The 19,268-nt window shown below is 44.0% G+C and overlaps 1 protein-coding gene across 5 annotated transcripts; it reads left to right on the top strand.

The window, feature by feature from the left end:
- Window positions 1-1,522: 1,522 nt before the first annotated feature.
- On the top strand, window positions 1,523-19,078 carry DUS1L (dihydrouridine synthase 1 like). 5 transcript variants are annotated; one of them, XR_012045390.1, is made up of 14 exons: window positions 1,537-2,285; window positions 4,748-4,856; window positions 5,760-5,810; window positions 7,584-7,696; window positions 8,460-8,542; window positions 8,723-8,826; window positions 9,798-9,942; window positions 10,572-10,668; window positions 11,036-11,124; window positions 11,963-12,129; window positions 12,682-12,719; window positions 15,860-15,935; window positions 16,116-16,204; window positions 18,141-19,078. XR_012045390.1 is itself a non-coding variant. In XM_072881223.1 (13 exons), exons 1-13 carry the CDS (start codon window positions 2,049-2,051, stop codon window positions 18,236-18,238), a joined length of 1,407 nt encoding a protein of 468 aa, XP_072737324.1. In that variant the 5' UTR covers window positions 1,531-2,048; the 3' UTR covers window positions 18,239-19,078. The 5 variants fall into 5 exon arrangements, 4 of the variants coding, with proteins under 4 accessions (XP_072737327.1, XP_072737324.1, XP_072737325.1 ...); XM_072881223.1 differs by lacking the exon at window positions 16,116-16,204 and having other exon boundaries at window positions 1,531-2,285; XM_072881224.1 differs by lacking the exon at window positions 18,141-19,078 and having other exon boundaries at window positions 16,116-16,244.
- Window positions 19,079-19,268: the final 190 nt, after the last annotated feature.

The raw sequence follows: 19,268 nt of genomic DNA on the forward strand, positions 1-19,268 counted from the left end.
TATCATAGCACAAAATCAAATACTGCAGTTGCTTGCTTTGAGAAGGCAAGGGCAGAAGCGAAGTCCTTCATGTCTACCCTTCTGTGTGAAATTGAAGTGGGAGTCTTGTCAACTGATACTTTCCTTTTCAGCTAGCTTCTCACGGGCTTCTCTACACCACGCTGATCTTAATCTCGAGACTGAAAAACACAGTCCCCTGTTGGCCCTATAAACTTGCTTAAGCTCACAAAGTCACATTGCTATTCTGAAATGGTGGCAGTATACCTTAAATCTGCAATATAGCCTTAATAGTAAGAAAAATAACATATGGCACACAGCCTGTGTAGTCATCAGCATTAAAGCTATTATTTTCCTTTTCCACGCTACCACCTTCCTGGGGGGAAAGAAATACACTTCTCGTGCCAAAAAAAATAGCTAAAAAAAATGCAAGAAGGGTCACAGTTTAACAGAATGGGTGACTGTAAACAGCAATACTAGACAGCAGAAGTAGAGAAGCTTTCTGGTGCTGAGACGGAGGTCAAGTAAAACCCAAAAGATTTAAGGTAGAATAGTGATAAGGGAAGCAGGTGTTTGTTTCTCTTGTAATTAGTTAAGTTACCATAACTGAAGATCAGAAACCTTGCCAGCAAATCAGGGACAAAAGAAACAAAAAAATAACCCTGGAGCAGCTGCATAAGAGGAAGTGGGAGTGCTGAAGGAGGGTTGGAGAGGCTAGGTATTTAAAATAGCAGAACTGGTTGTTTAGGCCTCTGGAAGGTAGTAGAAGATGATAGAAAAGAATCAGAAGAGCTTGAAGCTTAGTTATTTCTTGCAGCAGGGTTCATCACAGCCACGAGCGCTAGAAAGTTGGGGAGGGGGGAAAGAAATGTAGGCTTTGACAGTGAACTTGAACTGTGGCAGCTGTCAATGGACAGGCTCTAACAGACTTACTGAACAACTGGACTGTACATGGAACCCTGCTTGGGCTCTGGTGCTTTGTTGTATACAATTATTTTGTTTGAATTTTTCCCTTTTGAAGAAAAAACATCTAAAGCCCTATGTCTAAAATTACGTTGATGTTTTGACTGGAGTAGAGATGCAGCATTTTTGACATTCTGGAAGGTACTGGTAGATAAGAAGAGGAAATCTTCCACTGTGCCCATCCCGGTGGTGGTCAGTAGCTTTATAAAATGCTGCTGAATGAACGGTTTTGGCATGTATGTTGTTATTTTTGGTTCAGACAGGTGGATCATTTCCACCTCTCTGCCCTGATTCTCTGCCAAGGACCGGTGAGACCCCCTCGCTTAGTCCAAGTTCTTGTAATGCTCAATAAGCGCTTCACCTCGGCGTCTGTTGGGGACAGCGGCTAAAGTGCGGAACCAAAAATACTTCTCGGGCCTCATGCTGCGGGGGAGGGTGGGCGCGCTCCCGGCCGCAGCAGGATGCAGGGCGGGCTCCGGGACAGGGGAAGGCCGGCCGCTGCTGCGCGGGCCGTGCTGCCCGAGGCACGTCCCGGCTGACGGGCAGGGCCGACGGCCAGGGCTTCCTGTGCTGGCTGACGGCCCGCGGGGGAGCCCCACGCCCCGTGGGACCGTGCGCGTTCCCCGGCGGGGAGGCCGCCCGTGTCCGGCGTCATGGCAGCCGCCCCTCAGGCGGGGGCGCCGCGCGGGTCTAGGGCGCGCGGCTACGCAGGGCCTCGTAAGCGAGGCCGGTGCGGGGGTCCGAGCACCGGCAGGCGCCGCGGAAGGGGCCTATAGCGTCCCACCCCGTGCCCGCCACCGCGACGGGAAACCGGACGAGCGCGGCCTCCTCCCTTCACACGCCGCCCCTGCGGTTGTCCGGGCTCTTCCGCGCGCGGCCCCTGTTGGCAGCGCCGCGGTTTCCGGAGGGGACGGCGCGAGGCTGCACTGCTGAGCCGGCCGGAGCGAGATGGCGGTGGCACCGTCCGGCCGCCTCGGTGCCCTGCCAGGGCCCAGCGACCGCGACCGCCTCCGGGCCTTAGGCGGCGGCTGCGAGCCCCGGTACGGCGGCGCGGGGCGGCAGCTGCTGCAGCGCTGCGCGGGCGGGAGATGCCGAAGCTGCGCGGGGAGGCCTTCTGGAGGGAGACGCTGCGGAGTGCCCACTACGTGGTGGCGCCCATGGTGGACCAGAGCGAGCTGGCCTGGAGGCTGCTGAGCCGCCGCCACGGCGCCCAGCTCTGCTATACGCCGATGCTGCACGCCCAGGTCTTCCTCAGGGACGCCAACTACCGCCGCGAGAACCTCTACGGCGAGGCCTGTCCCGAGGACCGCCCGCTCATCGTGCAGGTGAGCGTCGCGACCGCCCGCGGGCCGCCGGGAAACGCCACCGGCGCCCGGCCCAGCCCCCCCCCGCCGCGCTCCTGGAGCGGCGGCGCCTGCCAGGGCAGCGGGAGCGGCGGCAGGGACTGCCGGGAAGAGCTTCCCCGGCGTTCGCCTTGCGCTGCGCTCTTGGATAACGCTACAAAAGCAAGTCAGCATCGCCAAAAGCAGCCTTGCCCTCGTCGTCCACCCGCTTGTGTTAACAACTCCGGACGTTTTTCAAATGCGCATGAGTTCGAGCTAGTCAGTCTCACCCAGACTTTAAAGTGGTTATATAGGATGACAGAAATCTTATTTTCTTCACTTAAATACCACTAACAGTACTTAGCTCATGAAGATAAGTGTGTTTTTCTGTTCATCCCTTGTCTAGCAAAGAGGATTTGGTGTCTTAACCACAGGGGCCTGGAGCACTAAACTTCTCACAGGGTTTCAGTCCTCAACACCTCATGTTTAGAGATAGATTGTAGCTGGTCTTCTAGAGTCAAGGGTTGTTCCAGAGCTGATACCGCTCAGGAAAGATCACGGTTTTTTGAGTAGTTGTGCTGGTTTTGGCTGGGGTAGAGTTAATTTTCTTGGTTGCTGGCTGGGGTTAAACCACAACAAGTAGTTCTCTGAAACCATGAGCTCAGTGCTTAGCTATAGAAAAAGGATGCAAGGAAGATAGGACACACTTTTAAGCTTGTGTTGCTTCTGCTTATTGAGTACCGTGTGAGGTTCAGGTACTTCCCTCCACTCCATCCCAAAGAGGGAGAGGGGCCTGCGGAGCTGGAGAATAATGCGGGGAAAGACAGTCAGCATGAGCAGAGGAATGGTGTGATTTCCACATGTGGAGCAGTTAAATGGATGAGGACTCTTCACCCTGGAAGAGAAAAGTGTCTCCCCTGACTGAGGGAGAGATGAGAGAAGTCTGTGAAAGTATGACTGGCTTGAAGATGACGAATGAGAAACAAGAATGTTAAGTAAGGGTAGTGGTAGTTATAAACTGTAAAATTCATTACCGTGTATTGGATGCTGAAAGATTACATAAGTTTAGAAAGCAAATGAAGGAAGCTTCTACTGAGGGTCATTAGATGCAGGAAATACCACTTGTGCTTCCAAAGTCCTTGAAGACGCATTCCAGCTTCTGCTGTTCCCTAGACATCTGCTGTTGACCATTATCAGAGCAGGATGAGGTGGACCTTTGGTCTGTCTCAGTACAGCTTTGTATGTTCTTCTTTTTCTGTGGGAGGTAGTTTCTTTTGCCGCAGAAAAATACAGGTGGCAGAAATTTAAACAGTCTTAGAAAGCTACAAGTTTTGTGAGCACAGATCTTCAGCTCAGTAAGCTGTGTGTTCTGGGCGAGCCTAGCTGAAGAGTGCCAGCTACGGCAAGGTTGCTGTATTATCCTTCTTCCCATTGGCCACTATTGGACATACGGCACAGAACTAACTAGATTAATCTTTGGATTGACCCAGTATAGCAATCCTTCCTGAGTTCTGCAATATTTCTGAGCAGGCTTGGGTTTTGGTCACAGACTCTTGGAAATAGATTAGGCAGAGGTATGTCTGAGCCCAGCCTGCTCTGTGGGCTTTGTTTACTGTGGTAAAAATCCTCACTGATACAGCTTGGTTGGAGGCTTTCCATTGTTTCAGTCATCTCAGAGAAAGCAAATGCCTCTTCTGGTTTTAATTGGTGTTAGCTGTAATTTACGTAGTGCCGTAGGGTTTACGTAACACCTTCTGCTCGTATGTGTTGGAGTTTAAATCCATATTATTTAAAGATGTGATGGCATTGTTTTCTGTTGATAATGAATTTTAGAAAACCTGTTTAAAAGCATAAATGAGATGAATAGTCTGTCTCTGTCCCCTTCAACAAAGCAGCTTCTAATTAACCTCATTTTTCTTAATAAATTGATTTTTGCACTGTGCTTTAAATGGAATATTATTTATATTTAAGACTGAGCATTTGACTAACAGCCCGATGTGTCTATTTCACACTCCATACTAATGTGAATTCATTTTAGAGGCAGTGGTGCTTATTGGTATCTGCAAAGTTTGAATTGTCTCAAGAGCCAGAGACACCACAGGTAACTCTTCTTCTGCACCACCTTTATGTATTAAAATGCTACAGCTGTTTGTTCTACAGGGAATTTTAAGAGTTGTTCCCTCTTTTTCTTGGGTACTACCTGTGAAATATTCTACAAATATTTCTGTGCCTCTTGAATGCTCATCTTTCTCATTTTGTCATTTGAAGGTTGAGGATCTTTAGCTGGTAAGTGTCACAGTTTTTGTTTGTTGTTTTTTTTGAGAAATGGTGTTTGCTGTTATTAACTGTGCATATTATGCCTGTTTTCTGTAGCAAGTAGTTGCTTCATAACTATGTCATAGCATGTTGTCAGTACTTAAAGAAAGCTATTGCCTGATTATTCCACTTTTCTTTGTCTTTCTCAGTTCTGTGCCAATGACCCTGAAGTGTTTGTCCAAGCAGCACTGTTGGCTCAGGATTATTGCGATGCCATAGACCTAAATTTGGGTTGCCCCCAAATGATTGCAAAGAGAGGTACGTGCAAATCTGAACCCTGGACAAACAGAGAAATGGCATGTTTCAAATGTCAACGTTGGCAGTAAAACATCAAGAGGACCAAATTAAGCCTTGGCAAGGGTGGCTGTAGTACTGCTGAAGTCAGACTTAGTTACACCCACTTTAACAGATAATGCTTGGTAGCACCTAAAGCAAAAATTAGATATACTAATAATTAAATCCAGCTTCTCTTGAGTGACATCTCTTGTGTCTAGAATATCCTCAGAAAAAGTGTTTTTAGCAAGAGCTCGATTTTCTTTTTGATTTCAGTTGCTCAAACAGCCTAATTTTGCAAAACCGCATTTAAAATTATATCATGCAGGCGCTTAGCTTCTCCTATTTCCTTGATACTTGCACAGAGTTTATTCATATTGGCGTATAAGAGGATAACACCTGCTGAATCCCTTAAGGATATTGCAGAGATAGCTATGTTTGAAAACCAGAACCAGCGTTTGAAAATTTTGGATCAGTTAGGATGTTGAGGAAAGATTTGTTCAGTAACTGCCCATTCCTCTTCTAAAATGTCTTTCAAAGACTAATAGGAAATTATCAGTGGTGTACAGGGCAAATAGATCTTTCAATGTGATCAGCTTTTGTCCTGAAGGGAATTTTTAAACGCATGGTATAAACCCCTGAAAGTTGGACTTTGAGCTGCCAGTGTCAACACACTAGCCTTAGGGAGTAGCAGTGAAAGTAGGGTGTTTAGGGTGGCATGGGGAACAGAATGATCCAACTCTTCCAGTTTGGGCAGGACAGAGCAACTCTGTTTCTGCCAGTGAGGCATATGAGCATCTCGATCTTTGTATGTGAACATTTATGAAAGCTGTATACTTCAGAATCTTACTCTTCTGTACACGTCTGTCATATGCTATTTTATTATAGGTCACTACGGAGCATTTCTGCAAGAGGAGTGGGATCTTCTTCAGAGAATGAGTAAGTCTTTAGAGAGGCCTCACTTTAGAGAGGCTTCACTTTGAGAGAGAACGGGATGAACTCATCATTGAGAGGAGGTTTAGGGATTTTTGGGGAAAGGAGGTGCAGCATGTTTCTTTGGGGAAAGTTGTGTTTGGGTTTGTTGGTTGTTTTTTTTTTTTTTCTTTCTTTCTTACCGTATTCCAGTGACACCCTCAAGATACTTGGTGGTATCCCACTACAAACTCATGCTAGATCTGCTAAAAGACTTCAGTACCTGAAACACACTTTAGGTGAAAGTAAGTCAATTAAGTCCCAATCTAATGATGGCTTAGTAGCTCTCCAACTCTAGAAACAGCAGAACTCCCAGTGCCTTACTTTTTCACTTTGAAGTTCTTGGGTGCCAGGAGTTTTGTTTCTGCTTGAAGCCACAGTTGCCCTTTTCTGATCAACTCAGTGTACTCTTTCTGTCCACACCATAGCAAGTTATGCCTCTCTTCTCCAGATTTGTGTAGGATGTTCTCAGACTATCGGTAGCAGTTGTGAACAGTATCATATCTTTTTAAGAAATACATTTGGAACTGATTTAAAAAGTAAGGTTTTGGTCATCGTGTAGAGCTGAGAATGTGCCTTCACTCCACTTCAAAGCCAGTGTCTGAACTGTGAAGTTAAAGAGTCTTACTTCTGTTTGCATTCCCTGTGGTCCAGGGAGTCTTTGGCATGGTGTTTGGCACAAAGACACTGCTGAGAACCTGGAAAGATAGACAGTGCTTCCCTGCCCAGCATGTAATGTGGTTGTTAAGGCACTTTTCTTAGGAGTGAAAGATGCAAATCAGAACAGCCTCAAGGTGAGAAGAGAACCCAGGTCATCTAGTTGGGTGAGAACCCAGGCTGTCTAATAAGAGAGTTGTCTTATTAGGCTATTGTATAAAAGGCTGGCAAAGCTTCCTCTTCCTCCTTCTCCCCCAGCCACCTTTAAAATGATGGAGTACTATTTTCTGCTTGCACCTGTATACACCTTGCTTGCTCCTTTGAAAGGGTGATAGGAAGTACCTGTCATTAGAGCTTCTAGGGTTTGGATTAGAAGAAAGCAGGTGACTTCCCACTTTATACATCCAGGCTGTGGAAGAGAATTCCAGGCGTGCCATTGCTCAGTGTTTTTCTGTTGGCTGTCTTCATTAGCTCTCTTTCTAGTAGTTTTCCGATTCCCTGTACTGTGTAAAGACTATGGGAGTTTAACATGTTGTTCTGGATTTCACCCTGACTCTCTAACCTACATTTACTACTTAACTGGGTCCACAGCCTACCTCAGTTGATAAGCCTCCGCTTGCCATGGACAAGACTCTACTTGTCATGATTATTTGGGTGATAATTTGGAAAAAAGCAAAGGATCTCTTGTAGGAAAGGTAGACAAGCGAGTGTTAATGTTGTTGGCAGAGTAGGAGGAGTACAATAGCCTGTGACGATAGTAAACCTGTATCAATGATTAAGATTTGAGGGGGGGGTCCTTGAAAGTGAAGGTTTGATGCAGTGGAAACATTAGGGCTATTAAATGCTGACTGTTTTATGCCTTCCTGTTAGAATGCAGATTTTGTGCTTCATGTTTTACTCTTACTTGATTAACCTATGCAATAAGGATTGCCGAGGACACTGTGATTGTTTAAGCTGGGAGAACTACATAGCATTACCTTTTCAGGCTTTTTCCGTACCACACCCAGTATCGGATCTTGAGGAGGGTAGGCACTTTTCATAGCATTGTGCAGCCCGCTTACCTGTCTTTTCAATCTTTCCCAGTTTTACTGGCTAATGAGAAGCTCTCTGTTCCCATCACATGCAAAATCCGCGTTTTCCCAGAAATTGACAAGACAGTGAAGTATGCACAGATGCTGGAGAAAGCTGGCTGCCAGGTAAGGAGGCAGCTGCTCCCCGTACTGTTGCGTTGGACACGCGTCTCTGTGTAAAGCATCTGATGACCAGCTCTTGGCATACTGTGGAGATGACCAGGCTACATTGTTTTACAGACAGAGAAAACGGGATGCAGAGAGATTGTATGTATTTGCAGTCATAGGCAGCAGGTCAATAGTATGATACGGAAGACATCATGACTTCAGAGTCTCTCTTGTAATCACTGCACAGTGGGGCATCCTTCACTGTGGTTGAGCATCTCAGTCTAACATAGTACTGCAGGAGGTAGTGTGAATGAATGAAATCCACAGGGCTATAGGAAAAAACAGTGTCAAAGATGGCCACCACTAGTGAAGAAATGGGCAGTCCTCTAGGATTTAACTCCAGTTAAATTGGAAGAGACAGTCTGTAGTTAGAGCCAGTACTGACAGTATTCAGGCCTTCTGCTGAGGAGTGAGCCAGATCAATGTATCACAAATTCCAAAGTGAATCACAAATGGGAGCCAATGCAATAGGAAATCTGTAGGTTCTCCCAAGATACGGTCTTGTCATGCCGTGGAATAGCAAGCTGAAAGAAGCCCAAGACCATGCCATGGTAGGTGAGCTGCTGATATCTTTATGTGATACCAAAGTCCCCGCACTGTTGAAAGAGCAGTGGGAATTCAGTGACATCCATGAAGTGTATGGGGTGAAAAGAAATTTTTGTCAGTGGATTTGTTCCAGTGGCTCATACACATGAAAAGTAAATATAACTTTGTGTTCTAGCTGCTGACTGTGCATGGCCGTACTAAAGAACAGAAAGGACCGCTTGCTGGCGTGGCATCTTGGGAGCACATTCAAGCTGTCAGGTTAGTGAGCAGTACCAGTCTTAGTGGATTTTTGCTAACATGCTATGAAGGTAGATTTCAAGCGGAGTGTGCAGTGGCATTGAAGAGCAAACAAATTCGTGTGACAGGAGTAGAATTTCTGTGTTGATTCTAAACATTCTAATTCTCAATTTTATGCATCTGTTTTATTTGCTGGTATAGAAAAGCTGTAAGCATTCCTGTATTTGCAAATGGAAACATCCAGTGTCTCAGTGATGTGGAAGAATGTATCCGTAAGACAGGAGTGCATGGTGTCATGAGTGCAGGTAAAGAAAATGAACTTTTACTCATAACAGATGAGAATACGAACTGTTTCTTACTCTCTTAGCAGCCCCATACACATTTATTAAAAGCTTACGTCAGACTGATGAACAGATCTGATTGAAAGCTGAGTGGCCATTCTCTCTCCTTTTATACTGGCCATCTCTTACCAGGACCAGGAACCACTTAAGATTTGTAAGAATTGTTATGTTGGACTTGCAGTACCATTGAGTGGACAGCTCAAATCTAATCACTTGACAAACGCATATGGCACTCCTGTTATCCTGGAATATTTTCATGACATCTGTTAATCAATGGAATGGTTTTTGAATGGATCTTGATGCAGTAAGTGCATACACTGATTAATATTCCTGCACATGGTTCACGTTGGGTTGGGACAAGAAAGAATTGGCATAACTTCCTACAGGAAGAGCTAGGATAGACATCAGAAAAAGCTTCCAATCACTTGCACAGTTAAAGCAATGGAACGTATTTTCTGGGAGGTTGTAGAATCTTATTTTTAGAAAATACTGGTTAACAAAAGGCTTGTGAAGCTAGTAGAGAAAAGCATAGTGAGAAGCAATATCTGCAAACTTAGGCCAAACAAATGTGGATACAGACATAAGGTAAGACACCCATTGTCCCAGTTTTTAACCACTGGGCAACAAAAGCAGTGATTTCTCTATTCATTAATTTTTTTTAGTGTCTTTATGTCAAGATTGGATGACTTTCTGGAAAATGTACTTTAATTAGATATGAGCTATTTGGCTCAGTTAAGAATTGTATAGTGAAATACAGTATCCTGAGGTCAGGCTAGAGTTTTATGGACCCTGTGTTCCTCTTTGGGAGTACATGGCTGATGTGTCTGTGACTGGCTGGTAGAATCACAACAGAGCTGATCAAGCTCCACAGCTTATATTTTGTTTTATGTTTCAATCCTGAAATGAAAGTTTGAGTATTTCTTTTCATTCCCTAGAAGGTAATCTTCATAACCCAGCTTTGTTTGAAGGCCGAAACCCATTGGTGTGGGAGATGGCTGAGGAGTATCTGGAGATAGTGCAGAAGTACCCTTGTCCATTGTCTTATGTTAGGGCTCATCTCTTCAAGCTCTGGCATCACACGTGAGTATCTCCAGAGAACTCTTAATGTTTTCAGGGCTCATCCTGCTTAGCAAGCATCTGTCTTTTCTGGAGAAGGATTTGTTTGGCCAGAATTAGTATGCTGCAAGGTTTTCTTTCCTGGACCTGGCTGGAGAGAATGTGGGCTGAGGCCGTTACCCTTCACTGCATATCTGGGAAACAGGGTATGGGGAATGAACAAGTTACCACAAGATAAGCTCGGGCGTGAGCTCACAGCACATCAGCTACCGTGTCGTAATTGCCCATAAGCACACGTGCACTTTATGGCAAACATGAGTTAAGTAACTCCTTGTTCATTGTGAGGCAAGCTGTCTTGCATTTGTTGTGGAGTAAGAGCATGGCCATGGGCAGTTGCTGAGGAGCAGCTGATGCACTGTACATTCATGTTAGCTTATCTCAAAGTACCTTGGTTGTGTGCCAAGTATTTATTTGGAAAAGAGGAGCAGGTATGTGTGCTTTTCTCTGGACTTACAAGAAAGGAGATAAGATTCTACCAAAGGCAAGTGCAGCAAGAAAAATCTATTACAAGCTTTTATAAAGACATTTTTAGTTGATCTCCTCAGTCTAGCAGTAATGAATAAATATGACTCGATGTTTGGGATTTGCCTCAGGCTTCAAGTTTACCAGCAGCTGCGTGAAGAATTAGCAAAAGTGAAGACTCTAGAGGGCATTGTAGATGTCAACAGGGAGCTGAAACTACGATGCCAGGTACCAAGATGGGCCCTAATCTCCCAGAACAACACTGTCCGCACTTGGTAGGAATTTACCATGTATGTCGTGCAGTTGATGTCTGTTAGCCACTTCATTGGAACTTTGTGGCTTACCAACCTTGATACTGGTGGTTTACTACAGTAGCAGCCCCTTAAGCCTGAACAGCTTTACATGGGATAAAGTTGATTTAGGAGTTACAAATCTGCTTCGTTTCATCTGTCTGAGTAGAGGAGGTTTTTTGCCTATATTTAACTGTCAGTAACTGTTACTTTAAATTCCACTTTGTGGTTTCCTGGAGTTTGAAATATTATTTAGAGTATTTCCTGAGAACTCCAGGAAAACTGACTGTAACTCTATGCTGCAGGAAGAAATAGCTAAGCAGAAAGAAGGAGAAAAGCCAAAAGAAGGGTTGCCTTTTTTCCACTGGATCTGTCAGCCATACATCAGGCCAGGGTGAGTTATCTATCCTAACATGGACAGGTACCCATAGGCCTTTCCCTATGGACGGGTACCCATAGGCCTTTCCTCTATACTATCAGTACAGAGCCATCCAGTTCTGTTGTAGGAGGTTACATTCATTTGAAAATAAGTGAAGACTTTGGATTATTTTTATTCTGGCTTGGTTTTTTCTTCCTGGTTGTTGCTTTGTTCGTGGGGATGGTGCTCATTGTATGCATCTTTTCCTTTAGATTCTCCTCAGATTTCTCTCTCTCTGGAAAGTAAAAAACTAAGAATTGCACTGCAGCTCAGAAAGAGAACCTGATGTGCAACAGATATGCTACTTGACAGTACTTTATTGTTATTTGTAACACGAATGTTGCTGGTAACTGCCAGGGTAGCAAGGATGGGAACTAAATTGTATTCTATAAAGGATGCTTGTGTTGTATGGACAAGCTTTTCAGATAGCTTATTCCCTTTCTATTGTGAAAATTGGGGTGAAGAAGAGAACGAGCATGTCAAGATTAATACTTAAGTAAGTAGTTAAGTAAATTAAGTAAATACTTAAGTAAAACCTGGGAATAACAGGTTAACAGGTACCTAACTAATTTGACTGGCCAACTTTCATTGACTTTCCAGCCAATATATCTGACAGTGTGTCTGTTATTAACAGCCAGTGTTAACAAAAAAGTTAGGTTTTTCTATTCCACTTGTAAGGGCAATGACACTTCCTTGTAATTTATCCATGATAGAAAGGTTTACAGTTTGCCCAGATTTCTGTAAACCAGAATGGTGGCCAGGGAACACCTACTTCTTCCCTTCAGCCAACTTACGATGATATTCAATGTTTCAGGCCAAAGGAGAGATGCAAGGAGAATGGAGCCAGTGAGACTGAGAAAGGCGTGCGAGGGAAGCGTGCTCTGGAAGAGGAGGAAGATGGAAATTCTGAGCTTCTGTCAAAGAATAAGCAAAAAAAGAAGTTAAGAAATCCAAATAAAAGCTTTGATCCATCTTTAAAACGTAAGTTCCATTTATTGGCATAAATGCATGGAAAGTTTCTGATATCACATTTGACATAAATTGCCAATACTTTATCTTCCTTGTTTATGTAGTTGTAGAAACTTCTTTAAAAAGAGGGGGGATTATTGGAAAATTTTGGTAGCAGGCAATGTGATTCAAAGTATGTTCATTAGTAAAGAAAACAAGGATCAAAGAAGTAGGTCACTGATCCACTATAAGCATCTTTTTAAGATCAACGTGCTTTACAAACTAAATTGTAGCTGTCACTAGTATTTGAAATTGAAATTTCATATACATTTCAAGCAGATGTCCTCCTCTTTTACACTTGACTTGATTAAAATTTTCTATGTTTGGATTTAGCTTAGAGGGACTTAAAGTATCTTTACCTTTGCACGGCTCTTTGAGGTACTGTATTTTTATTTCAAAAAGAGTCTCTCTCTGGGTAGAAGAGCACCAAGCTTTGTCTGATCCTGATTTTTTTTTTTTTATTTACTTCTTCCATATAAATATACATTTGCTGAAATCGGGTCTCTCTCTCTCTCTCTCTTCCAGCCAAATATGCAAAATGTGATCAGTGTGGAAACCCTAAGGTAAGTCAATGCCAGTGTCCATTAAAGTATTTCCATTAAATGGAAATTAAATGACCATGTAGCGGTCAACAGCTCAATGTCCAGATAGAGATCGGTGACAAGTGGTGTCCCTCAGGGCTCTGTACTGGGACCAGTACTGTTTAGTATCTTCATCAATGACATAGACAGTGGGATCGAGTGCACCCTTAGCAAGTTTACAGACAACACCAAGCTGAGTGGTGTGGTTGACATGCCTGAGGGACGGGATGCCATCCAGAGGGACCTGGACAAGCTCGAGAAGTGGGCCTGTGTGAACCTCATGAGGTTCAACAAGGCCAAGTGCAGGTTCCTACACCTGGGTCAGGGCAATCCGTGGTATCAATACAGGCTGGGGGATGAAGGGATTGAGGGCAGCCCTGCAGAGAAGGGCTTGGGGGTACTGCTGGATGAAAAGCTGGACGTGAGACAGCAGTGTGCACTCGCAGCCCCAGAAAGCTAACTGTATCCTGGGCTGCATCAAAAGCAGCGTGGCCAGCAGGTCAAGGGAGGGGATTCTGCCCCTCTACTCTGCTCTGGTGAGACCCCCCCCCTGCAGTACTGCATCCAGCTCTGGAGCCCTCAGCACAGGAAAGACATGGACCTGTTGGAGCAGGTCCAGAGGAGGCCACAAAAGTGATCAGAAGGATGGAACACCTCTGCTATGAGGAAAGGCTGAGAGAGTTGGGGTTGTTCAGCCTGGAGAAGAGAAGGCTCTGGGGAGACCTTATTGTGGCCTTTCAGTACTTAAAGGGGGCCTACAAGAAAGCTGGGAACAGACTTTTTAGCAGGGCCTGTTGCGATAGGACAAGGGGTAATGATTTTAAACTAAAAGAGGACAGGTTTAGACTAGGTATAAGGAAGAAGTTTTTTACAGCAAGGGTGGTGACACACACTGGCCCAGGTTGCCCATAGAGGTGGTAGATGCCCCATCCCTGGAAACATTCAAGGTCAGGTTGGATGGGGCTCTGAGCAACCTGATCTAGGTGAAGATGTCCCTGCTCACTGCAGGGGGGTTGGACTAGATGACCTTTAAAGGTCCCTTCCCACCCAAACCCTTCTGTGATTCTGTGATTTGAAATCCTGAGGTAGGTCCATGCCAGTGTCCAGTAATGCATGCATACCAAGTCCTGCTGATGGGGGGGGAAGTCAGTCCATACTTAGGCAAAAGCCTCTTAACCATTCACTGTGACCAATCTTTGAGGTGAAGGTGCTGCACAAAAATCACTAACATATGTAGGTTCTTTGAGATCATTTGCCTTCCTTTCCAAAAAAGTGCAGTCTTAGTGCTGCTGAGGATATTTATTGCTAAGGCAGTTGAATGAGTTAGATGAACTTCCCAAGATCTCTTGGAAACAAATCTCCAAACTTCCAGTAATTACACATGTATATTCTACTGTGAAATTAAAAACAAAACCCCTCTTACCTAGGGTTAGTGGTGGGTGGTGTTTTTCTGCAAGGATTGAGAATTTGCATAACTGGTGTGGTTATTGGTGTACTAATACAAATACTTTAAACATCATCGCAGTATAGTCTGTAGTTGAGTGTCAGGCAGCAATCTGCAGCTCTGGTTTTTGTTGGGTTTGGATTTACACCCTTAATCAGAATGAGTACCTAGTCATTCTCAGCTCTGTTTTTGCTAGCAGATTAACATCAACTTTCACCATTAGCAATGTTAAACAAGCCAGCTTTTTTCCAGGTTGTGTATAACATATATATTTGAAACTTTATACATGAAACTTCAAATAGTTGATATTTGAAAAGAGTTCATTGGGTTTTTTGTTTGTTTGTTTGATTGTTTTCCCTTGAGGAACATAGCTGTTTCCTTGACAGGGAGATGTTGCTGAGCTGAGTGTGTTTCCTGCTGCTAACATACCTGTGCACGCAGACATACAAGCAGGGTGTAACATGCAAGGAGTAATTTTCTGTTCTAGCTGAAAAAGTAGCATTACAGCTATGGGGTGGGAGACAGGGACACAGCATGTGGCATTGCTCTTTTCTGCAACACTGTTATAGCACCTTAGAAATAGCAGCCAGCTGGGGCTTAATTTGGAGCTGCAGCTACAGAAGAAAATGTTTTTCTTGCTGTGTTCATTATTGGGAGAACATTGAGCATTCACCTGGCCTGCTTTGAAAGCCGTCCTGTTTCATAGCTAATCCAGGTGACACAGCGTGGTGTGTCAACCATGATTGTCTGAAGCTGGGCTTAGTCTTATTTTTGTTGTGCTCTTACATCATTATAATGTGGCAGGCAGCCCTTGAAGTCTCGTGACTGGGCCTGTTTGGTTTTTTTGTTTTTTTTTTTTTTTTTCTTTTTTTCCTAGATCATATGTTTCTAAGCTATGTCATGGAACCAGGGGGTTGGGAAGAACAAAAAAAAAAAAAAATTCAACCAAGGGCTCCCTAAACATGAAGGAATTTTTAATTGGGGTGGAGGGAGACACACCAAACAACAAAACCCCACTTTCCTAAATGATCACTAAGCATGTGTGTGCCAAAGCCCCACAGATACCCAGCCTAGCATAGCCAAGTTGTCCGCTAGCCAAGGCTGCTGTCCCCCCATTATACATACATTATATTTTAATATAATGTCATACATCATTATATTTTAATATATACTCAAGTATATTTTAAGCTGTAAGTAAGGAAGTAATTCCTGTGGTAATACTTATTTTAGGCATAGCTACAGATGGCAGCAAGCATGTCAGGCACCGTGTTTCACATACTACTTTTGCAGAGAACTACAGCAAGCTCACCTGCAACAAACATCGTAATGCTTGTTCCAGAGCGCTTATGGCACTTGCCTGCTTGTGCTGTGCAATTCAGGCTGCCCGACAGATTACTGATGTTGCAGAAGTTGAATGTGGAATTTTTTTGTTTGGTTGGTTTTTTTAATTGGCTTTTGTTCTCTATGTACAAACAGTTGATAGCTGGGGCTCGCCCCCCGCCAGGACATCAGCTCTGTCATCTGCATTAGACTGAGGTGTGACTGCCTAATACACAAGTTCAGGTTTTCTTCCAAAGGTCTGAATGTGCAGAGCTGTATTGTTGTTGCTTATTATAGTAAACAATAGTAATTGTATTTTCACTGATACAAGCTTCTTTACACCCTCATCCCAACCCAGGGCAATAAATGTGTGTTTAACATGTGCCGAGGATGCTGCAAGAAGAGAGCATTCAAAGAGACAGCAGACTGTCCAGGTAAGCGCAGCTGTCCTTACAAGTCATTGAGCAGATGTCTCATCTCCCATGTAATATTCATTACTTTAATCTTTGGTTTATGGGGTGTGGGTGTGTGTATTAAAATCTACATACATAGCTATCTAAAATTTTAAAAGCCTGCTCTTCCTTCTATGTATGGTATTTCTTCTGCTTCCAAAGCCTTGGGATGCATGGTTTCCAGACTATGAGGACCCATTCTTTATAAGGAATGAGCTGTTCTGTTTACCAGTGCAGTCATCTCATTTCAGGTTTGTTTTTTTCTTCCCCCTCCCCCCCCCCGCTTCTTCAGGTCATGGATTACTTTTTAAGACCAAATATGAAAAATCCCTTTCATGGCAGAGTAGTCAAACAGTAATTCAAAACCCAGAGATCAGTCGGAGAGGAGATGTAGATGTGGGGGAGACTGCTGTACTGAAGGAGGCTGGTGACAGTGCAGTGTGAAGCTTTGGAAATGAATAGTTAAAGAGCTCCTGCCAGGCCTGTGCTTCCCTGGGCCAAAGAACATGCCATCTCCAGCTCACCGTCAGCTGTGTGAACTTGTTCCACAAGTTTATTTTAAGTTCTGGAAAAGTTTTATTTAAGTAAAAAGCTGCTTACTCAGGGAATTATCCTGCATTTGAAATAAAGAGGATGCAATTAAATTTCTCATGCTGTGTTTTAAAGACTGAAAATGCTGCATTTTTTTTGGGTGGGGGCAACCTATATAAGCTGCCATCACAGTCTGCCTCTTGTATGTTCACTAACCCTTCATGTCCTGTTTTTAATATTGGGGAATAAATTTCTTGTATTAGAGCAGCCTTCTGGTACGCTACAAATAGCAATGTCAGTGACTTCTTCACTAATAGAAAATGTGTCACATTGTCTGAGGTGCAGCAGGCCATGTTTTCAATGCAGAAAGGAATCTAGCCGTACTTTGAAAATGTGAATGTAAAACTATAAGATGTTGCTATAACCACATTGTGTATTAAAAATTATTAGTTTTATACAGTATGATAAAGCTTAATGATCTCCCATGAGCCAAGGCTGGGGGAAAATGAAATCTCTATTTTAATAGAGAGGGTTGTCTGAAATTATGTGCTAAGTTAGAACCAAGTCCATGAACCTTTCCCTGCTCGAAGTCTCATACTTAATTATATGATAATTCTTTCTCCTTCCCACCTGATAACTGGGAGAAGTGTCTCAAAACCAGATGCAGGTCTACACATGCAAGACCAGGTAGTGGCTTTTACCCTTTTTCCCCATGGACTTTGTGTGTCTCCTAGGCACTCAGTCAGTGTAGCCTTCCAGCAGTCAGTACGCTGTACAGAATGTCAGCAGCCAAAAAAAAAAAAAAAAATCAGCAATAGTATGCAGCTGGTAATAGACTGAAGAAGTGGAAGTCAAGCCATCCCATGCTTAATCTAAAATAAATGAATAAAGCTTAGCTCAGCTTTGAAAATTTATCTCCCTGTGGCCTGTTTTGTGAATGAAGTTTACTTCACTGCCTGCTTAGTGACCCTGCTCCAGAGCGTGCTGCCATTTCCTGCAGCTGCAGACTGAACGTTTTGCTGCAGAGCTGCTTAGCATACTGAAAGCAGCAGGCCTGTTTATGCTTGTTTTCTTGTCACGTGTAGCCTCCTGCGGGGAACAAAGCAATGATGCATTGTGGAGCCTGTAAAACATGCATCTAGCCAATGGCAAAGCTGGCACATTATTGAATGAGCCCTGTATAGCACTACAGGCTTTAACTATAAAATTAGCAGGTCTTAAACTACTGTTCCTCCAAGGGAAGTGGAGAAAAGAGGGGAGGGGGGAAGGAGGGTGGGGGTGGTGTGGGGGAATGGGTAGGAGAAAGAAGGAAACGGCGTGTGGGGTGGGGGGCAGGAACGACACAGAGTTATGTGCCTGGCCTTGGTCCTGAGCAACCCTTCAAGCCCATCTAAAATGGCCTGCCTGCAACTGAGAGTGTGTCCAGCTCTAATGGGTGTAAGGCCCAACCACTGCGCTAGCCAAGGAGGAGCTGCTTCCAGGAAGTCAAACCTCTGCTTTATATGGCCGGACCAAGAGATTTGGCATATGTTTACCAGCATGCCTTGCTTGCTAGACTAAGTACACCTGTTTTAAGCCAGGAAGTTTGCTGCCATGGAGGCAGGTTTTATTCATAACTGGTCTTAATTTTTTTTTGTTTGTTTTAATTTATTCTAGGCTGGTGTGTAACCCAACATTTCTCTAACAGCCTACTGCAGGCACTGTCCTGGCCTGTAACAAGAAATTATGTTGTGGTCAAGCTGCCAGTTTTGTAAGCAAATAAAGCAAGCAAACTGCCAACACAATGTCTAGCAAGAGGACCATCTTACAGTATATAGTAAAGTATTCTGAGTGGATACTCTCGATTATCACTTTCTGGTCTATAGTTCTGAACAGTTGATGGTTTGAGGGTTTGGCTGGGTAGAGGGCAGCTTCATTTCACAAACAAAACACCTCATCCTGTTTTAGCTGGTGCTATGTGTTCTTATGTTCAGCCTGTGCAACAGAACCTCCACAGATTGGAGCTGACTCAGGTGTGTACCTTGCACAAATTTAAAATAAAACAGGTCATTTAGCATGAACACTGGACATGGTATAGCTGTTTTGAACACAGCTGGGAGGACAGGAGCCAGGAGGGAGACTTTATGGTTTCTTTCCTTGATGCTTCATCTGGCTGACATTTATTTTTCTACAATCCTGATTGCAGATATTGTTCCTCTGCCTGTCAGAATCTGTCAGATATTCCCTTTTGGAAGTTACGCTGGGTCTGAAAGGAAATGAACAAGAAACCCAGCACCCAGAATACTAGGTCTGCATAAAGCACTGGCAAAGTGTCTTCTCAGCGTCTAAGAGCCCTTGCCTTGGTAAAGAAAGATTACTGAACAGTAATAAACCAAAAATCGAAAGTGCCTCCAAGGTCAGGAAGCAAGTGTAGCACCATGCATTTCTGAAAATAGGGAAGACCCTTCCCTGCCCCAGCCCCAATCAAAAGAGGGCCTCAAGACTTTTTTTTTTAAATGACAGAAACACAGCACTTTCAGGAATCAGAAGATAACAGCATGCCCTGGTTATTTTATAAACTATTTTTAATATGGGTTTTTTTGACTTCTCGGCAACCATTCCCTGCTTTTGCATGCACGCGCATGTGTCTGCATGTGTGTTCATGCTCGCACGTGTACAAACGCCCACTCAAACCCTCGTGGGCTTGCCCTCCAGGCAAGGTCAGTTTGTATTTAATGCAGTTATATTAATGCAGTTAAGACCTGCATTACAAACTATGTTATAGTTTACAGTCATGAGTTCATA

Source organism: Ciconia boyciana, chromosome 16 (genome assembly GCF_034638445.1).
Source record: "Ciconia boyciana chromosome 16, ASM3463844v1, whole genome shotgun sequence".
In the NCBI taxonomy this organism is placed as follows: domain Eukaryota; kingdom Metazoa; phylum Chordata; class Aves; order Ciconiiformes; family Ciconiidae; genus Ciconia; species Ciconia boyciana.